Raw genomic sequence first — 22,183 nt, forward strand, 5'->3', positions numbered from 1 at the left:
TTCATCGATGCTTCCTTGACGGATTACTTGTAAAGGGTTTTTACCCACATATTTTTGTAATATTGTATTTTGGTGGTTAGCATGTTAGATCACGTAAGCACTGATGATGATTGGTCAACCAATCGAAAACTAGTTCTGTGATGTAGCCCTTTTTAGGGATTTTAAATATACAGTCGAACCCGCTTATTGGAATAGCCTTCGTGCCAACCAAAAGTATTCATTTAACCAGGATATTCTAATAAACGATCATTGGTGGCTAGTAGAAACTTTTCAGGACCTCAAATTTATATTCCTTAAAGCGGGATATTCCTTAAACAAGTATTCTAATAAGCGGGTTCGACTGTATACGTTTTATAAAGGATTTTATTGTTTTTTTTTTGTATTATATGGTATACAGCCAACTACAGGAAAACTTTTTCCTTGAACAATAAAAAAATTAATTTTTAGCAATGCAAATAATCAAAACCGATAGAATTTGACTTGAACTTTCAAATGCGGTAAGCAAAATTGGTATTTTATTTTATATTCAAAAGTTACTCGGGGTCAAAAATTGCAATTTTTCGATTTTTTGAAAGTTCAACCGCGGTTACCTCGAAAACTATGAATCCAACGAAAAAACTTGTAAGAACATTTTTTGCTTAGAATGACCCAAAAAATACAAAAAAAAATGTATTGTTTTGCGAAAAATCACTGTTATGTAATACCTAAAGTTCTTTGTTTATAACAATCTTATCGACATCCGGATCAACTGTTACCCAAAAAATTCGTATTCTACGGGTCAAATTACATAAAGAAAACTTGGGTAAGTCCATCTGAATAAAGGAGGCCGTTGTACCCCCCCCCCCCTGGCGACAGGACTACTTATGCTGGGATTAATAGGGGAGTGCATTTAGATTTTCACTTCGGAAAAAATCAAACAAGATAAAACTTTTTGTAATTTCATTAAGAACTGTTTAATAAACAACATATCAAAAAGTTCTACTCGAGAAGTGGGTGCTTCATTTTTTATTAAACAAATGAACAGCGAAGTTAGATGTTTTTTTAAATAACTCCGAAAATATAATTTTAAAAAAAAACTGACTTGACCATTGAAAAATTCAGAAAATTTTACAAAAAAAAACCTTATATAAAGATTTTTCTAAAATTAAATCTCTAGCTCCTGTAATTTTTTATTTATAACGCTAAAGTCACCCTTCTCACACACATTGGCGCACTGTAAACTAGCGTTGGAAGAAGTGCACGGTTGAGTTTTTTTAACGTAATTCTTTAACTAATGGATTAAAAGAAATTTTACAAATTGGAAATGAAAGAAGATGAAATAAGCTATCTTATGGTTGTAATAAAAAGAAATAAAATATATGGACATAAGTACGGTGTGGGCGGAAAGTGAGCCTTAAATGAATTTTGTTTAAAAATGATTTAAAATTGTGTAACTAATACAATTTTACTTGTAAAACTCTCAAATTTGCACAACTTAACTCTCAATGATCTTACTAAACGATGTTTTATTCAAAAAAAATCTCAAAAATTTAATTCAAATAATACGATGTCTCAAAAAATGTAATTTTTGAAAACTTCGTAGTTTTACAGAATTCCCACCACTTTAAGACGGTATTACTCAAATTTGAATAAATCTAATACAATTTTTTTGCTATTGTTTTAAAGCTTTGGATGTAATCTTTAAAAACACTGAATTATTTTAGTTTAAAAATGAAATAAACAATTTATTTTTGAGAAAACTAAGAAAGATAACAAAAATGTAATACAAAAACCGAAAATTACAAGCTGAAAAAATGTATATACAGAGTGATCAAACCTTTTTTTTTGTAAAACTTACCTAAAATACATTTAATAATAAGCTTCAACAATAATAAATGTTTAACAAAAAAAATTTTTTTTAGCTCTTATACAGTATGTCTGCGTAACTTGGAACCTATTGATAACTTTTTAATATCAGTTTTATGAAAAAAAGTTATTCTTTATAAAATACTCTGCATCGTATATAACATAAGATGCAACCATCAAATATCAAATTTTGTTAATTTTGTACGAGGTATGTCAAAAATATGAATTTTACTCAAGAGTAAAGTACCTTTATATTTCACAATATCGAAAATTTTTATAAAGAAAAGTTGTTTGGAATTAAAAACTATGTTCCAATATGTAATTATATCCTTCTAATCATAAATTTGTTTTTTTTTAATATTCTTTCTAATACATTTTAATTTTTAATATTATTGTGAAAATTATTTGTTTATCTTTTTTTTAAGAATAAAATTCCATATTTGTTTGATTGGATTCTACTTGTTTTTCATTTAAATATCCGCCATTTTGGATCCGCCATTTTGAAATTGAAATTTTTAATCTTTAATTCAGATTCAACAACCTGTTAAAAATTAAGACAATAAATGTTTTAGAAAAATGTTCTTTTTTATGTTCTTTTATGAAAATCCGCATTTTGGATCCGCCATTTTATAGTTTATAATGTTACATTTAAGTTAGGTTTATCAAAGCACTCAAAAATAAATATATGTAGAAATAAATACATTTTGTAAAGAAATTATGATTTTACAACTATTTTTTAAGTTATCCGCCATTTTGGATCTGCCATTTTATAATTTAAATTATCAAAATTTGAATCAGGTTCAGCAACCTCTCAAAAATATCCACATATATGCAAACAAACACGTTTTATAAAAAAAATTCGGATTTTACAACTACTTTTTAAGGATTTTTAGGGGAAAATCCGCCATTTTGAATCCGCCATTTTGAATTTTCAAATTGTAATGTCAGATTCGGGTTCAGCATAATCAAAACTAAAATAAAAACATTTTTTATCAAAATAAAATGTTGAATTCACCCATATTCTTAACATTATTTATACAAAACAATTGTTATTGTTTAAACAATTAATAAACAATTAGCGGCGAAATTTGTGAGAAGAACTTTTTACTTTAACATATTGATAAACTAACAAAAAAAGTTTTAGAAAAATATAACCTTGTTTGATTTTTTCCGAAACATTGTATCTTTTCGTTCTAATTGCACTCCCCTATAACTTTAAAAGATCACGTTCCAATGAGGCAATGCCTAGAGTAATAAAATATAAGTAGAGGACGTAATAAAATGCCCTGCTGTATTAAAATAATGTTGGATAGTAGTACATATAGTATAGTTGATCCAAAAGATGGCATAACCCAGACATCCAAAGTGAAAGTTATCCTTCAACACCAAATTGTTCTATATGGTCTACACAATGTCCAGACAAAAGTCACACCATTTTAAGCGTGGGGTTTGGGGGGAGAGGGGGGAGAAATCGGTAAATTCGTAGTTTTTCAAGTTTTTCGTGAATATTTCTAAAACTAAGCGGTTTAGCATGAACAACCCTCTACACAAAATTGTTCTACATTAAATTTGACATAAAGAAGGTCCTATGCATAACCCTTCTAAAATGAACGGTTCCAAAGTTACGGAGGTAGTATAGTGTAACTGGTCCAAAAAAAGGCCTAACCCAAACATCCAAAGTAAAAGTTTTCCTTCAACACCAAATTGTTCTATATGGTCCACATATTGTTCAGTAAAAAGTTACACCATTTTGAGCGTACGGTTTGGGGGGGAGATGGGGGAGAAGTCGGTAAATTTGTAGTTTTTTTACGTTTTTCGTCAATATTTCTAAAACTATGCTTTAGTGTAAACAATGTTTTATACAAAAATGTTCTACATGAAATTTAAAACAAAAAATGTTCTATACATAATTGATATAAAATCAACGGTTCCAGATTACGGAGGGTGAAAAGTCGAGGTTTTCGATACTTTTTATATTTTTTGGGCAATATTTATGATATAACTATACCAAAAACGCAGACATCCAAAGTGAAAGTTATCCTCCAACACCAAATTGTTCTATATGGTCCACGTAATGTTCAGAAAAAAGTCACACCATTTTGAGCGTCGAGTTTGGCGGGGAGAGGGGGGAGAAATCGGTATATATAAAAAGTATCGATAACCTCCATTTTTCACCCTCCGTAACTCTGGAACCGTTGATTTTATAACAATTATGTATAGAACGTTTTTTGTTTTAAATTTTATGTAAAACATTTTTCTGTAGAACATTCCTTACGCTAAAGCATACTTTTAGAAATATTGACGAAAAACGTAAAAAAACTACTAATTTACCGACTTCTCCACCATCTCCCCCCCATACCGGACGCTCAAAATGGTGTAACTTTTTACTGAACAATATGTGGACCATATAGAACAATTTGGTGTTGAAGGAAAACTTTTACTTTGGATGTCTGGGTTAGGCCTTTTTTTGGACCAATTATACTATACTACCTCCGTAACTTTGGAACCGTTCGTTGTAGAAGGGTTATGCATAGGACCTTTTTTATTTCAAATTTAATGTAGAACAATTTTGTGTAGAGGGTTGTTCATGCTAAACCGCTTAGTTTTAGAAATATTCACGAAAAACGTAAAAAACTACGAATTTGCAGATTTCTCCCCCCTCTCCCCCCCCCCCCCAAACCCGACGCTCAAAATGGTGTGACTTTTTTCTGAACATTGTGTGGACCATATAGAACAATTTGGTGTTGGAGGATAACTTTCACTTTGGATGTCTGGGTTTGGGTCTAACTATACCATACTATAGGGCATAATTTGGTTGCTAGGCAAGATGATACCAGATGGACTAAACACGTCGTACATTGGAGATTGGAGACCTGGGTTACCTTAGAGAGGTGTGGGTGAAAAAGGCGGGAAAATAATGACACCAGGTAGCAAGGGACAAATTAAAATGGAAATGCCAAGGGGAGGCTTGCGTTGAGGGGTGGATAGTCAAGGGTTCTTAAGGAGAAGATTTCGTAAAAGTCTAAAGGTGACACCAGTTAATCCAAAAATGTCAAACCAGATGTTAAAATGGTTCGGGCTTCGAACGTCCATACTTAATCACCCAGTACGAAGAATTACTGATTTGTCGGTTCCTGTGAGGAGTAGGAGAGGAAGACCAAAACAAACTTGGGGAGACGCTTAAGGTGATACAGTAGCGATCAACAGGTAGCGAAAACGCGTTCCAAGATTGCGGCTGTAATTTTGAATATTTTTTCGAGATATTTGGCACACGTATTCGTAATATAATAAAGAATGGCGGTACAGAGCCCAATTTGAAAAATATATTAATATGTGGAAATTACTCTGTAATTAAATAGAATATTAAAAGAACGAGCCTGTACCGCCATTAAGAAGAACAAAAAAATACACTTTCTTCAAATAAACTTTTTTATCCGATGCCTAGATTTTGTGTCATTTTGGAACTACTAATGAAATAAAAATTTTTATTAGTTCCAAAATGACACAAAATCTAGGCATCGGATAAAAAAGTTTATTTGAAGAAAGTGTATTTTTTTGTTCTTCTTAATGGCGGTACAGGCTCGTTTTTTTAATCTTGTGTTTAATCACAGAGTAATTTCCACATATTAATATATTTTTCAAATTGGGCTCTGTACCGCCATTCTTTATTATATTACGAATACGTGTGCCAAATATCTCGAAAAATATTCAAAATTACAGCCGCAATCTTGGAACGCGTTTTCGCTACCTGTTGATCGCTACTGTTTCCTCTTAAGGTGATACAGTAGCGATCAACAGGTAGCCAAAACGCGTTCCAAGATTGCGGCTCTAATTTTGAATATTTTTTCGAGATATTTGGCACGCGTATTCGTAATATAATAAAGAATGGCGATACAGAGCCCAATTTGAAAAATATATTAATATGTGGAAATTACTCTGTAATTAAATACAATATTAAAAGAACGAGCCTGTACCGCCATTAAGAAGAACAAAAAAATACACTTTCTTCAAATAAACTTTTTTATCCGATGTATAGATTTTGTGTCATTTTGGAACTACTAAAATTTTTTATTTCATTAGTAGTTCCAAAATGACACCAAATCTAGGCATCGGATAAAAAAGTTTATTTGAAGAAAGTGTATTTTTTTGTTCTTCTTAATGGCGGTACAGGCTCGTTTTTTTAATATTGTATTTAATTACAGAGTAATTTCCACATATTAATATACAGTGCTAGTCAAAAGTCCGTACCCCCCCTCGTATCTTTTGAACAGTTATACATATAATAGTGAAATTGGGAGGGAGGAAATAAACGGACGTACGCTTCTTAACTAGTCATGACAGGTGACGTAATAGTGACAGATGACTTTACAGCGCCACTGTGACAGATCATTTTAAATGGGACCTTATGGCAAGTGACACCTCATTTGAAAGGTATTGATAATACCTATTCAGTCATACTAATTTTTTTGGGTTTAATTTGATTTTGATTTTGGTGAATAAATGAAATAAATATAACTTTGTAGTTTCGCATTTAATTATTAAAAATTCAAATGTCCGCCCATGGTTATTTTGTCAAAAAAGTTGACATTTTTCAGCTCTCTAGTAGTTTTTACGTCAACGTCAACCTTTTTGACAAGTAACCATAGGCGGAGGTTTGAATTTTTATTAATTAAATGCGAAACTACAATTTTATATTATTTCATTTATTCATACAAATGAGTTTAAACTCAAACAATATTAGTATAGCTGAATGGGTATTTTCAATACCTATCAAACGAGGTATCGCTTACCATAGGGTACCATTTAAAATTATCTGTCACAGTGGCGCTGTAAAGTCATCTGTCACTTTTACGTCACCTGTCATGAATAGTTAAGAAGCATACGTCAGTTCATTTCCTTCCTCCAAATTTCACTATTATAAGTATAGCCGTTCAAAAGTTACGAGGGGGGGTACGGACTTTTGACTAGCACTGTATTTCTCAAATTGGGCTCTGCACCGCCATTCTTTATTATATTACGAATTCGTGTGCCAAATATCTCGAAAAATATTCAAAATTACAGCCGCAATCTTGGAACGCGTTTTCGCTACCTGTTGATCGCTACTGTTTCCTCTTAAACAGGACTACAGGACATTTCGGTAAAGGGGTTTGATATTGGTATGACTCAAGATAGAAACTTATGCAGAAATGTAATTAGGGGAGCCGACCCCCTATATGAACAAAGGCAAAGAGAATGATGATGAAAAAAAAATAAAAATTAATTATTGGAAAATACGTAATATATTATTTATTGCCGTTTTGTTCTGTTTGTAATTACACAATTGTTGGTATGTATGTACAAAAAAAAAGTTGGTATTTCCTTTATGAATAAAGGCACACTGTTAACTAGATAATCTTTACCACCATTCTAAAATTCCAAACCATAAATTTTTCTATATAATGTAAATTCGTGGAATATGTTTAAGGATATTCATATGAGGTGAATGTGGTTAGACGATATAAAAGGAGACGATATAAAAAGGATAATTACGTAATATTGTTTATTTTAAGAATAAATGTTTGAAAATAGGTATGTAACGGTATGGAAACATAATTTCTTAATCATAGGTTTAGAATTCACAAGTATATTTTACATAACGGTCAATACTGTAATTATTAACCAATGTTATACGAGTAAAATTATTCAGGCATGTGCCCCGACATCAGCTCAAGAAAATGAGGAAGTAGAGGAATTCTACGGACAATAATAATTATAATGATGGGAAACTAAGCAAAGTATGTAATCTTAATGGAAAACTTCAATGCCAAAATAGGAAAAGAAAACCAAAATGAAACTTCTTGAAACCTACGGGTTGGGAGAAAGAAATAACAGAGGAGAAATACTAGTAAATTATGCAAAAGAAAACAACCTGTACATTTAATACATTCCCTAAGAAAGGAGAAGATGTATCTAGCAAAGTACAAGTGGGATAATAAGTAATGAAACAGACTCTATCACACAGAAACTTAATGTTGTTCTGAAGCTATTTCCTTGTGGCATTTTTATGAAAAACTATTTAGATGGGAAATAAGCCACAATTTAATTGAAAAAATAATTTGATTAACGTTTCGAAGCCCAAATCGGGTGTCGTTGTCAAAATACAAAATACTACTAAAATAAACAAAAATGTTGTTGCTAAGTAAAAAAAAATTCTTCTTATAATTTATTTAATCTGATTCATTTATATTGGCAATTCAGACGTATATTATATATTTTAAAGTACAAGACTTTAAAATGATATCGCCAATATTTGCGTTCCTGGGACGACTTTACTATTTTATATTACCTCGATGTGTTAGTCTCAAAGAACGATACTGGATATGAGACTCAAGTGTATAGAAAACCAAAACACACCAACAGATATATCTCAATTACAAATCTAATCACAACATCAACGTTAAAAAGTTAATCAATAATTCCTTATATGATAGAGCCAAAATTACTTGTTCTAACGAAAATTTATTTTTAGAAGAAAAACAATTGTTAACATCTGTTTTATTAAAAAATGATTATCCTTTATCGTTTATAAATAAGGAATTGTCAAGATTGGAACGAATGGAACAGAACAACTTAGAACGGGATCTTACAACATTCACAAGAAATAATACGAGGAAAATATCAATACCATATAGAAAAGGACTATCCGAGAAACTTAAAACAATAGGAAATAAATTCAACATTTCAACAACATTCAAAACAACAAACACATTGAGATCTATTCTATCTAAAACTAAACCTAACAATGAACAAGAAAGAACAAAGAATTGCATTTATAAAATACCTTGTGAATGCGAACAATTTTATTTAGGTGAAACATCAAGATCATTAACCGTTAGAATTAGTGAACATCAGTCTTATATTAAAAATAGAGAATTTGATAGATCTCAAATATGTCAACACGCATGGGATAATGATCAGAGTTCAATGGAGAGATTCAAGTATAGTCCTGAAAGAATCAGATAGTAAAAAGAGAAAAATCAAAGAAGCGGCTCTAATTATGCTAAATGAAAACTATTGTGTCGCAAATTCCTCGGTAGAATGCAGTAGGATGTGATTACCTATACTGAAAGAGGAAGTCAATAGAAAGAAAATACCACGATTAGTAAGTCAAGAACATATCGAGTTAGTACAAATTTTATATTTTAGCATTACTTATTGTATATCTATGTATTATGAATATTATTTATAATTTAAACATATTAAAGTCAGAATTTGGTATTAGTTTTTTGAAAGTAACTTAAATGTAAGACCAAATACTTACGATGTCGGGATAGTATCACGAGGTTTTTTCCTGGTTTTCCCTCGTGATTTACTATGGAATCTCTAACGCGAGAATTTTGCTGTCATCGTTGCATTTGGTTGTCTTTTTAAAGACAGATCACATGCTATGATTTTTTTTTTGTGACGGATATTCTTGAGTTGGGATTGATTTCATGTAATCGAATGAACTATCTTTTAGAAAGTCGTCCCAGGAACGCCACACATAAATATTGGCGATATCATTTTAAAGTCTTCTACTTTAAAATGTATAATATACGTCTGAATTGCCAATGTATATGAGTCAGATTAAATAAATTATTAGAAGAATTTGTTTGTTACTTAGCAACAACATTTTTGTTTATTTTAGTAGTATTTTGTATTTTGACAACGAAACCCGATTTGGGCTTCGAAACGTTAATAAAATTATTTTTTCAATTTAATTGTGGCTTATTTCCCATCTAAATAGTTAATCAGAAACTTAATATATGTGAGCGGCCGTGGGTAACGGCATAAACGCTGGCCTCATACGCCAGTAGACGTGGGTTCGATCCCTGCCAAAGACAAACCATTTTCATTTCCAATAATGACACGAGCCGTCTCACCGTGCCTCGGAGAGTACGTTAAGCCGTCGGTCCCCCTGGGCTAGTGTACATCGACACTAGTTACTTGAAACAGGGTTAAAGATGTAATTGGCGCTGGAACTATCCGAAAGGATCTCCCCGGCAAAAATGCCATACGATATTATTATTATTATTATTATAGAAACTTAATATTAGATACAGTTGTGTTAAACACGCTAGACACAGCTAGCGATCATAGAATGCTAAGAATACAAATAAGAATTAACATTAAGACAAGAAGAAGAAAACTTATATGGTCCTGAGTACCAGGTGTTTCGTAGACCATCGCCGACATGATATTCGTGTTCGGCGGTCCCAAAAACTTCTGAGCAACGAGTTGGCACTGATTTTGTGTCGAATTTCCACAAAACTTCAGGAGATGAGACCCGTCCTGGGCGCTAGGCGCCTTATGATACCATCGTCAGCATGATATTCGTGATCAGCGACTCCAAAAACGCCAGAGTAACGAGTTAGCACTGATTTTGTATCGAATTTTCAGGCAAGGCTCATCCTGGGCACCACCAGGTGCCTTTTAGACTATCATCGTCATAATATTCGTATTCAGCGACCCCAAAAACCCCGAAGTAGTAATATTAAACTCATTTCCGTCAATTATTTCTATTTCCGAATTACAAATTAACTATTTTTCATTTCGAAATCCACTTTGAAAAATGCCTTTGCCTTGTTCAATAATGAAATTTTCATTTGGACATCACCACTTTAGTTCACAAAATTTCCTAACCCTCAAACGAAACGAATGCAATAAATTTTCAAGAAATTGGAGACTAGTTCATTGTCTCGCCTATTGTAAAAAATATGCTGCCAGCTGCCAGATCTTCACAGCTATTATGTCACAAACTTTTGAAAGGTGGATATGTTGCAGAATGCTACGCGTATAGCAAAGGCACCTATCCTGAGAATGATGAATACAGGGTCGTAACTTCTAAACACAATAAAAATAAGAAAAACATTTTTAAGACATAGGTATAGATGAGGCATGCGGAATGTAAGCAGCGGCAATAGATAATGAAAGGTATGAAAGTAAAGACGTAGATTAGAAAAAACAAGTCGTTGATGGGACACATCAAAGAATGGACCAATGAGTCGTTGGCCCAACTGTACAATTTTTTTTCTAAAATTAAAATATGTTAAATTTTGTTCCAATGTTGTGGCTATATTTCCTTTTTTTTGTTTCTAGGATGACTTGGAAGCTAAATTCAAAGAAGCTGGAACCAACTTGGTAGTTCTCGACTTCTCAGCTGCCTGGTGCGGACCTTGTAAAATGATTAGCCCCAAATTGGACGAATTGGCTGCCGAATACCCCAACGTCGTTATTGTAAAAGTATGTATAGTATTTAAATAGTATATTTTTATAGTTTAGGCGCCAGTTCACCTTATACCCGTATAAAGTTGCAATTTTCTTAAAAAAATTGTAGATTAATTTGGGGTTTTAAGCAAAGGCAATAAACATTTATACTTGAATTAACAGTAATGGTGGAAGAACCCAAAAGGAACATTTTGAGCTTGGCAAAATGTTCCTAACAGGAAAGCGTAAGTTTATTTTTGGCCAAGATACCGATATTTTAATGCCGCGCTCTGAGGCGCAAGATCGGCTCGCAGCGAAAAGGTACGCGCCGAACCGCTCGATACAAATTACATATATTAAATACAAAACCATACATAAATCCTTATATTCAAAATAGTACTACAAAGGTTAAACAGAAGAAAAATAAATCAAAAAAGTAGCAAAAATCTCAAAAAATAATATAGTCGGAAAAATGAAAGAATACCCATGAACGATCACATCAATCACTTATTTTGTATTTGCTTTCTTTTTCTACAACAAACGTTTGTTATTTAAAGAAAAAGACAGCAAATACAAAATAAGTGATTGATATGATCGTTCATTGGTATTCTTTCGTTTTTCCGACTGTAGATTATAACAAAGCATAAACAACAGGCTAAAAAAATTTGATAGAATGTGTGATAATATCAACGGAATAATTGACATATCCATCCATGACAATATCCATTCCCTACATTTGTAAAACTTTTAAATTTTACAATATCTGTTACTTATCAGTAATACGAGAACTATTTAAATGACGATTATTACAATGTGTTTAACTAGTACTTTGTAAGTTAATATATAAAATATTATTTACATGTTTGCTGAGGGAGATTATTCGTATCATGTTTGCCGCTACTTGATTAAAATTTTAAAAATAATTCACATGCGATGAGATAAGCAAAATTTAATAATTAAAACTTTTAAAATGTTTTTAAAGGGTACCCCCCGTTAAGATAGGCAAAATGCCCTCACTCTCGGAATTCAATTTTTTTTATGTTTTTACGCCCTATGCGATTAAAAAATGAGATTACGCGGAATTTTAGCTCGTCGCCCTCCTACCCCTTCCCCCACAGCCAAAAACGTAAATTTTTAGATTTTATTTTTTTTAGTTGGGTTGCAATTGATTTAAAAATTTCAAAAAATTCAGACGCGTAGCAGAGGCTTTAACAAAACATGTCCATTTTTATAAACCCGTAGGTCGAGAGTACATAACCTCAATTTTTTTTTAATTCTTTTAAAAGCTCTTTTTTGGTGGAGGGCTAGGTCTAATTTTTTTTGTATTCTATGTATTTTATCAAAAACTATCTCTCTGATTCTTTTCAGATTTTTCCGTCAGGTGCGCCATCTTGAAAAATCCGGAAAACTGTGTTTTAGGGGGTGTTTGGGGATTTTATCCATGTTACAGACTTCAAAATAGATCAACTCAATGTTTTGTTAATAGATTATGTATAACTTGCAATAACTGAGTATTTTATGATATTTAAAAATTGGGCAAAACACCTTTAAGCCCCCCCCCCCAAAACCATGTTTTTTCAAGTTTTGCGTAAGGGTTTTTGCGGGTTTAATCATATTTTTTGAGGTCGATACAGCCTGAGTATTTTTTTTTTATTTTTTTACTTTCTAGGTGATTAAAAATTTAAGACTCACCGCAATTTTGGCCTAGGCCATACTAGTTTATCCTAACGCGCCTAGGACAAACTAGTTTGGCCGGTATCATATATAAATTGTAAATCATGATTTGATAGTACTCCTTGTAACATTCAACGTGTTTTGCTTTGTTTATTTATAGTGCATCTTGAAATAAACTAAACTATAGTAAAGAATTTGGAGTATGTGGAAACATTATCAAAGCCCTCGTATTTATTAATTTTTTTAGTTCTGCTACTCAAAGATATTGCCTCATTTGTTTCACCTTAATTTTTACGACTTAATTAAAAACTGCATATAAATTTTACGACTTTTTATGAAAATTAACCATGGACATTCAATACAATTCAAGAGCTCAGCACTCGGTTATGAAGTTTAATTTCTTCGTTAGTATTATACTGGCCGACTGTTTAGACTTTAGACTAACCGTTCCTGTAGTTGTGTTCCGGTGTTTAAACCACGAATTTACTTAATTATGTAATGATTATCAAATCAGATATTCATTGTGGTTTGACGATTCTTTCCCCGATCTGTCGAATAAGCGCAATCGTATATTCTTGTTCTAAAATAAAAATGAATGTCTCGTAATAACTCTAGTAGGAAACTCTTCTACTGAATAAAATGGTCTTTCAGATCAGATAGATAGGCTTTTGTCATTTTACGGAACTTGGGAACGATGTTGCAGATTTAAGTTGTAATGGGAGATGGTTGTATGGTTTTTTTGCAGAATATACTTTTCTTTACTAACTCAGGTGTCAGTTCTAAAGGAGAGATGAGGATTGCAAAATAGATTGTGAGATAAAAAATATACCTTCTGCATTGTGCTGAGGTTCTTCAATGGCATCTGGCTCAGGGCCTGATTGCTCCATCGTCAGCATCAGGGGTAGTTCTCCTAGATAATAAAAGAGGTGGTGAGATACTAACTTGTGATCATATATCAAGGAGAGATAAATAACTACTTGTAAGATTCTACATACCTCTGTCTCTTTCTTCAGTCTCTTCTACGTCTATGATGTCAGAACTGTCTTCCAAGGGCTCAAAATTATCACACAGTCCTTCGCATGATGTGCAAATTCGCGAACAGTGGAGGCCCGCCTTCTTGCATCCCCAACTGCGTTGGCAGTCCTTTTTACATTTACATTTATACCTTAGTATTGAGCTTGGTGCAGGGTCCAAAGTGGTTGGCACTGGCTGGAGACCACTATGATCTGTTTTTTAACCAAGAGGAGTAATTCAAATTTACCGCGCCGTAATGCTTGTTTGTAATTGGTCCAACCTCAGGCAAGTTTTCCCTACTGTTATGGAATTTTCACACTAATGACATTTATGAAATTTTGACACTACTGGCATTTCATAGGTTAATTAAGTTATATCGACGTTTTTTGTGTTTTCTACGTTATTACTTTAATTTTTAGATTTTTAGTCTGATTTTATATAAAAAGCAGTTGTTTTTAGAACTCTTTAGCGACGTATTAGTAAAATACTGATTACTGTCGAAGGCCGATATGATCAAAAAAGAAGATGTATTTGGTGATTTTTCTAGTGACTTTCTTAGGTGTGAACCTGTTTTTTAGTTTACTCCTCCTGGTTTAAAAACAAACCATAGTAGCTTTTTTCCACCCCCCACTCACTTGGATCTTTTTGTTGCTCGTTAGGTGAGGCTAAGGATAACCACTGCTGCACCTGATAGTAAACTCTTAGTAAATGTTCTCGTGCAGCAGCTTCGGTAGGGGGTATGATGACGATACGTATTGTCTGTATCTCAGATAGTTCAGATTGGTCTCTTTTTTCCATATAGAGCCATGAGAAACATGTTACCTGCTGTGGCAATCTCATCTTAATGTGCTTTATGGTTTTGAAAGCCTCAATGGTAAGTCTGTGTTCGTCTGTAGGACTTTAAGAAATAGTTTCATCTCATTAAACAATGCAGAAGTAGTATCACAACCAATCATCTCATGTAGGAATAATATAAATATGGTCCATTAGGATTTTCTCAGCACTCGGATGAGGGTTGTAGAGACTTTGAGAAAGCTCTCCTTTTCCTGGTTCAGAAAAAATACATTTTTTGTATTGAAGCTACACAGACAAATCAAAATGACTAGAAGGTCGATATCTTCCCCCACCACTGTCACATGTTTATTTGGCGGTGCCATCTCAATATCTGTTGTGATAATTAGGTTTTCAGCATCCTCCACAGCTTGCTTTGAATTAATTTTTGCATCATAAAGTTTCTCCATTAACATATATCAGCCGGCTTTTGTCTTTTTCCAAAATTTAATGTTGACTCGTTTCCATGACAACCATTCCTTCTTTTTTTAATAGAAGAATAAGTTTTTAACATTTCTCCTGTCGAAGTGGGTTTTGCAGAGACCGCTGAAAATTGCCCATTTTCAACACGCACTTCAGACCGAACAGCTTGTCCGAAAAAGAAACTAAATATGTAGTGATATTTGTAGAGAATTTTAAGTACCTTAATTTCTGTAGTTAGACCATTCACTAAAAGTTAAAGTTTTCCGCGGAAAAGCAGAAATTTTTGCTTTTTTCGCGATTTTTTCAATGTTGCGCCACGAAATGTTGTCCGCAAACCTCATATTCAGATTCAGCGCCCCAAATACATGTAGTATGAAAGAAATTAGAACTACCCCAAAACTTTCTTAGTCAAAAACACAATAATTTAACTGAATTAAAAGTAAAATAGGAACTAATTTTCTTGAGTGTCTAGAATTTAAAAAGTTATTTTTCCATATTTTTTGTAGTGAAAAGTACCTATACAGAGTGAGTTTTATGTATGAAAACACTCAATTATCTCGAAAACGGCTTGCACGATTTTTATAGATTTTGGTAGGTAGGGGTTTTCTAATGCGTTCGATATTATAGTGCTAATTACATTGTTGTCAGATCTTCTGTTTTTCTGCAAATCTAATGAACTTTCTTATTTCAAATAGAACACCCTATATATTTTTTGTGTTTTGAAGTCCTTAAGAAATGCTGATTATTTTTCATGTTATATTCCCTATACCCAAATGCCATAATTTCGGAGCTATTGCTACATTTATTTTTAAATTTTTTTTTAAATCAAATTATAAAAATTAATTTTCTCGGCCCAGGTGGATATTATTTTAGGTTCTTTGGATCATTGGGAACAAAAAAGGTTTTTTGTAATTTTTCTCTAAAGTTAATCGTTTTCGAGTAATCAACAATTTAAAACTGAAAAAAATCGAATAATGACGATTTTTAAGGTTTTAAAACAAAAGTAAAAAATATAATTTGTGAAATTATAAAGTACCTAAATTCAAGCCCAACTCTTCTGATAGCTTGCCATAAGATTTTTTGTCTCTTTTTATTCTAAAACATTGATTTTTAATTTTTAATGAAGTGCATATGAGAGAACGGGCGATTGGGCTGCATTAAAATTTAAAATTACAATGTTTTAAAATGAAACAATCTTAAATTACTTATCGGTATCTGATAAAATAAGGCTTGAGATTGAATTTGGGTACTTCGCAGTTTCAAAAATAAAATTGTTTATTTGTGTTCTTGAACCTTGAAAATCGTCATTATTCGATTTTTTTCAGTTTTAAATTGTTTATAACTTGGAAACGATTAATTTTAGAGAAAAATTATAAAAGATCTTTTTTATTCCCCATGATCCAAACAACCTAAAATAGTGTTTACCCGGGCCAAAAAAATTAATTTTTATAATTTGTTTAAATTTTTTTTTTTTAATAAATGTAGCAATAACTCCCAAATTATGGTAATTAGGTATAGGGAATATAACATGAAAAATTATCAGTATTTCTTAGGGACTTCAAAACACAAAAAATATACAGGGTGTTCCATTTGAAATAAGAAAGTTCATTAGATTTCCAGAAAAACGGAAAATATGACAACAATGTAACTAGCACTATAATATCGGCCGCATTAGAAAACTCACACCTACCAAAATTATAAAAATCGTTTAAGCCGTTTTTGAGATAATTGAGTGTTTCCATACATAAAACTCACTCTGTATTTAACTTGCTATAAAGGGCATTCTACACTGCTAATTGTATAGCAAATTGAAGTTCAAAGGTTAAAAGAATTCTGAAATGTTAATATCGGTTAAATTTTATAAGTAATTTCAAGGTATAACTAGTAAAATAATAATCCTATTTTATTTATTAATATCGTGTATATCTATTACGTGCTAAATATTGTGGAAGCAGATATTTTATTACGTCATTTTATTGTTATAAAACTATTCCATCTCGGAGAGTAGTTTGTCGTCGCGTAGAAAAAAATATTCAAGGTTTTCTGTGCGTTTTTATACCATCCTTGACTCAACTGTTACATAGCCATGTTAACAAAACGGTTTGGTTGGAAGTTGGAAGGCTGCCAAAAATCAAGATTATCGGTCGAAGTGTCCTTGTTTTCTCTTGTTTGCTTTTCGCAAAGAAACAGGAATGTCTATTAAAACATTTCTCACAATGTAAGGGAGTTATATTGTAAATTGAAGATATATTACCTCATGACTTTTTCAGATTGTTTTTCGCCTAGAATTATTCCTATAATCCCCTGCGTAATTTTTTATTTTTCTCATTTTTCAATAAAATCTGTAGGATTCGATATTCTGACTTGATGTTTCTTTTTACTACGATGGGATACTTGTTAAGTTCTTAGTTAAAAGAAATACCTATACACTTTTATTTGTTGTTCAATTGTGTTTACTATTTGTTCAATTCCAGTCAACCGCAAAAGAATTTTCAAGGTTAACTTACTAAACTATAAATTTCAGCAAAATTATTGTTAAAATCTTATTTATTGACTACTATACTATTATTTTGTTGCGAAATCTTTTGTGGCAGACTTTCCTTAAGAGGAAACAGTAGCGATCAACAGGTAGCGAAAACGCGTTCCAAGATTGCGGCTGTAACTTTGAATATTTTTTTGAGATATTTGGCACACGTATTCGTAATATAATAAAGAATGGCGGTACAGAGCCCAATTTGAAAAATATATTAATATGTGGAAATTACTCTGTAATTAAATACAAAATTAAAAAAACGAGCCTGTACCGCCATTAAGAAGGACAAAAAAATACACTTTGTTCAAATAAACTTTTTTATCCGATGCCTAGATTTTGTGTCATTTTGGAACTACTAATGAAATAAAAAATTTCAGTAGTTCCAAAATGACACAAAATCTAGGCATCGGATAAAAAAGTTTATTTGAAGAAAGTGTATTTTTTGTTCTTCTTAATGGCGGTACAGGCTCGTTTTTTTAATATTGTATTTAATTACAGAGTAATTTCCACATATTAATATATTTTTCAGATTGAGCTCTGTACCGCCATTCTTTATTATATTACGAATACGTGTGCCAAATATCTCGAAAAAATATTTAAAATTACAGCCGCAATCTTGGAACGCGTTTTCGCTACCTGTTGATCGCTACTGTTTCCTCTTAACTCAACATCATATTCCCACGATTTATTTAGAATGTTTTTCACATGGAATACGACAAATTCAATTTTTTTTACTAATTACATTATTTCACAAACCTTAAGTTCTTCTACAATCAACAAATATTTGACAAATGGTGTTGCCACGAAATTTATCGATAGCCTAATAAGATACAATCTATTTTAGTCATTTTTCTTTTTTGTGTGTCGTGTCCGTATTCAGACGTTAGCCATCATCATATTTACAATTTCCTGAAACCAATCTCTATCAGCTGCTGCGCGAAATAATTCTTCTACTGTGGAACCACGAATAACCACCATTGTCTAATATTGCGCAACCATGAAAGTTTCTTTCGACCAATCCATCACTTTTCCTCCACTTTTCCTTGTATTATAAGGTGGTATTTAGGTCCTCTAATTATATGGCCGTACTATTCTGTTTTTCTCCTCTTTATGATGTTTATGAGCTGAAGTTCTGAATTAATCATTTGAAGAATATCTTCATTGGAAGTCTGCGAAACCCACGATATCCTTAGGATTCGTTGATAGCGCTACACTTCAAATGCTTCTAAATTGTTTAGATTTGTGGTTTTTAACGTCCATGTCTCACACCCATATAATAGGATAGACCACATATAACATTTCAGGAACTTCTTGAGAATATTCATCGACAGGTTATTGTTGCAAAAAACTGGTTACATACCAGGTCATAAAAGCCTTATAGTAGGGGAGCGAAGTATGCTAAATGTGCAGTCACTCGAGCACTTTTGGGACCTATTGGGTTGTGAAGAGTACGTCCTAAAACCAAAAAAGAAGTAAAGTTTTCCATTTTAGTGACTTTCCATTCTTATTTCAATTTTCCAGTTCCAACAATCGTTTTTTAGATTATAGCGCCATCTATCCATAATTTGAAAAAATGTTTCGAATAAAAGTTGCTTATTTTTACGTAAAGAATCCAAATCTTGAATAAAAATTTGGGGCTCCTATTTAAGATTTTAAAGTAACCACCGCCCCACCTCCGTGGGGGGTCGTGTTTGGTACCATTCGGTAGATTTTTCAAAAATATTGATTAAGTGTATTTTGCAGTTATTCGATCTAATGTTTATTTTGCGAAATATCGCGGGATTTGTATTTAAAATTTTAAATTTACCCCCCACCCCTCTCAGTGGGGGTAATGTTTGGTATCATTCGATAGATTTTTGAAAAATATTGAACACGTATTTTTTAGTTTTTCGATCTAACGTTCATTTCGCGAATTATTCGTTTTTTTTTTTGTGAAACTTTTTAACTCACCCATTTTCTTACGCCCCCTCTCAAATTGTCAGATTTTTGAAATATAGGTACACTGTTTTGCATGTCCTTAACTTAACTTATCTTAATCTGACAATTTCGAGTATCTTTAAGGATAGATTTTTTTTCTGGCCCCCCTTATGAACTCCCCTGTGTTAAGAGCTAATATGTGGTAGAGGTACATCTGCAGGGCACCAGTTTTCTCCTCATACGATAATCTGACGCGCTCGAGTAACTGCAAAAATCCCCGCTTGAGCAAAATCCCCTACCATTACGTGATATTTCGATCCTGGATATTATCTCTTCATCGGAGTCACAATTTACATTTAAGCAGCTGCCACGGTATTTAAAATTGTTTACCCGTTCTATCTCCTCTCTGTTGAGAAAGCAGACCTTGATCTATATTAATTTTTCCAACTGCCCATCCATTTTGTCTTTGAAATATTGATGTAAGGCCTCTCGGATAACTTGCTTCACTGACAGAGATTTACTAATGTCAAGTTTTCTGCAAGAATGGCTGTATCGTCAGCGTATCTGATATTGTTGATTACTTCTCTGTCGATGTGTTGATTTTATGCATTAGTTTTGTTTTATTACAATAAAGAAATATATTCAACGTTAAAAAATATAAAATTTCGAATACAGTAGAACCCCGCAAATCCGAACTAACTGGGGAGACAGCCTGTTCGGATTCCGAAAAGTTCGGATTATCCGAAAGGTAACCTAACAAATAATTCAAAGATTTCGTTGGCGTTCACTTTGAGTAGTTGCACTTGTCTCACTCTCTCCCTCTCCCACTAAGTTTCAAATCACTGCCTATCAAAAATCTTGCCTCAAAAGAAGAAGTTTTACTCTCATGGCCTGTTGTAATGCTTCAGTAACCAGCAAAATACCGTTAACAGTCATTGGCAAATCTAAAAAACCACGAACTTTGAAAGACGTTAACATGAACGCTTTACCTGTTTATTATAGGGCCCAAAGAAAAGCATAGATGAATAGTGCACTTTTTAAGTTATGGTTTGAAAAACGATTTGTTGTATCCGTTTCGAAATCCATTAAGGAAGTGGGGCTTCCCAACAGAGCCTACTTTTCTTAGACAATGCTACATCACACGCCGGAGTCAAGGGACTTATATGTGATGAAATTAAAGCTAGTTTCCTACGAGAAAATGTGACCCCATTATTGCAACCCATGGACCAAGGTGTTCTGCATTTTATAAAACTGCATTATAGAAATTTGTTACGGGCTGTATTAGAAAGTGAGGAAAGTTCCACTACTGACATCTTGAAAAAAATCACCGTAAAAGATGTCATCTATTGATTGGCTGAGGCCTGGGAGAACTGCCTTGACACTTTAATTAGAAAATCGTGGAAGAAGTTGTGGCTAGATTTACAATTTGAAGAAGCTCCATTTTTTGTCTTGAATTTTTTTATTTTTTTCACTTTCCGTTGGTTTGGATTTTCCGAACGTTTGGATAAGCGGGGTTCGGATTTATGGGGTTCTACTGTACTTCCTAATAGTAACTTTTATGTGTAATCCAAGTTTTTAAGGGTTTATGTGAGCTTATTTTTCTTTTTTTTTTCAGATCGACGTTGATGAATGCGAAGATCTCGCTATGGAATACAACATCAAGTCCATGCCCACATTCATTTTCCTGAAGAACGGTCAAGAAATCGCGAATTTCAGCGGAGCTAACTACGAAAGACTAAAACAAACCATTGAAGATAACAAGTAATGCAAAACCCAGAATATTCTGCCTAAATATTTTTTTAATAAATTATTCAAAATAAATATGTATTAATGATATTGTAGCTCCGTTAAAACTATATTCGTACTGCATAGTAATTTTATTTTGTACTTGTTCTTGTTAATGTCAAATGTTTTGAAATATTTTTGAAAAGTAGTGCCTGACGCTGTTATACACTTCATTTATCTATAAATATATATTTAAGATTTACACAGTTGTCTTTTAAGTATGTTAATATATTATGTGACATGTTGCACATGAAGGTAATAAAAGCTGTTGCTACATAATTATGTTTATTATTATTATTCTCCCTCTTGGCGTTTCCCCATTCTTCCAATATTCCTAACAATTTTTTTTCATTGGTCTCTAACTTCAGTTGGTCTAAGAGCTTCGCAGTATGAGTTTCCAGATGAATTCTTAATTTGGTCGGACCATCTAGTTGGTCACCTCAACACACACAAGAAAAAGTAATCAGAAATCAAATAGATTACATAATGGTGACAAAAAGATACCGTAATGCCGTGAAATCTACTAAAACTTACCCTGGAACTGATATCGGTTCGGATCATAATCCAGTAGTATCTGTGTTAGAAGCTAGACCAAAGAAAATGAGAAAAACCATCATCCCGGCGTTAGACTTAAGTCAGCTTAAAAGTGAACACCGACGACAAACAGTGCGCGAAGAAATCAACACCGGCCTCAGTGTAGCAGAAAACCAAATCCGCAGAACAGACAACATAGATGAAAAACTGAAGTATATAAACCCTATAATAAGAACTACGGGAAAGGAACACCTAACCAAATCTCCAAAGAAACAAGGTGTGGATGACACCAGACATACTAGAACTAATGGATGAAAGACGCAAATTGAAAAATACAGAGAGGTTGATAAGAACATAAAGCAAATAATAAAGAAGGCCAAAGAATCATGGATTAAAGAACAA

General features: G+C 32.7%; 1 protein-coding gene across 1 annotated transcript in view; it reads left to right on the forward strand.

Moving 5' to 3' along the window:
- Nucleotides 1-21,526, forward strand: part of LOC114328971 (thioredoxin-2) — a 59,723-nt gene extending 38,197 nt beyond the window's left edge. The window contains exons 2-3 of the mRNA XM_028277970.2: nucleotides 10,963-11,106; nucleotides 21,078-21,526. Of these exons, the coding sequence (XP_028133771.1) occupies nucleotides 10,963-11,106; nucleotides 21,078-21,227 (294 nt within the window). The 3' untranslated portion in view covers nucleotides 21,228-21,526. The remainder of the gene's footprint in view (nucleotides 1-10,962; nucleotides 11,107-21,077) is intronic.
- Nucleotides 21,527-22,183: the final 657 nt, after the last annotated feature.

The sequence above is a fragment of the Diabrotica virgifera genome, chromosome 3 (assembly GCF_917563875.1).
Source record: "Diabrotica virgifera virgifera chromosome 3, PGI_DIABVI_V3a".
NCBI lineage: Eukaryota > Metazoa > Arthropoda > Insecta > Coleoptera > Chrysomelidae > Diabrotica > Diabrotica virgifera.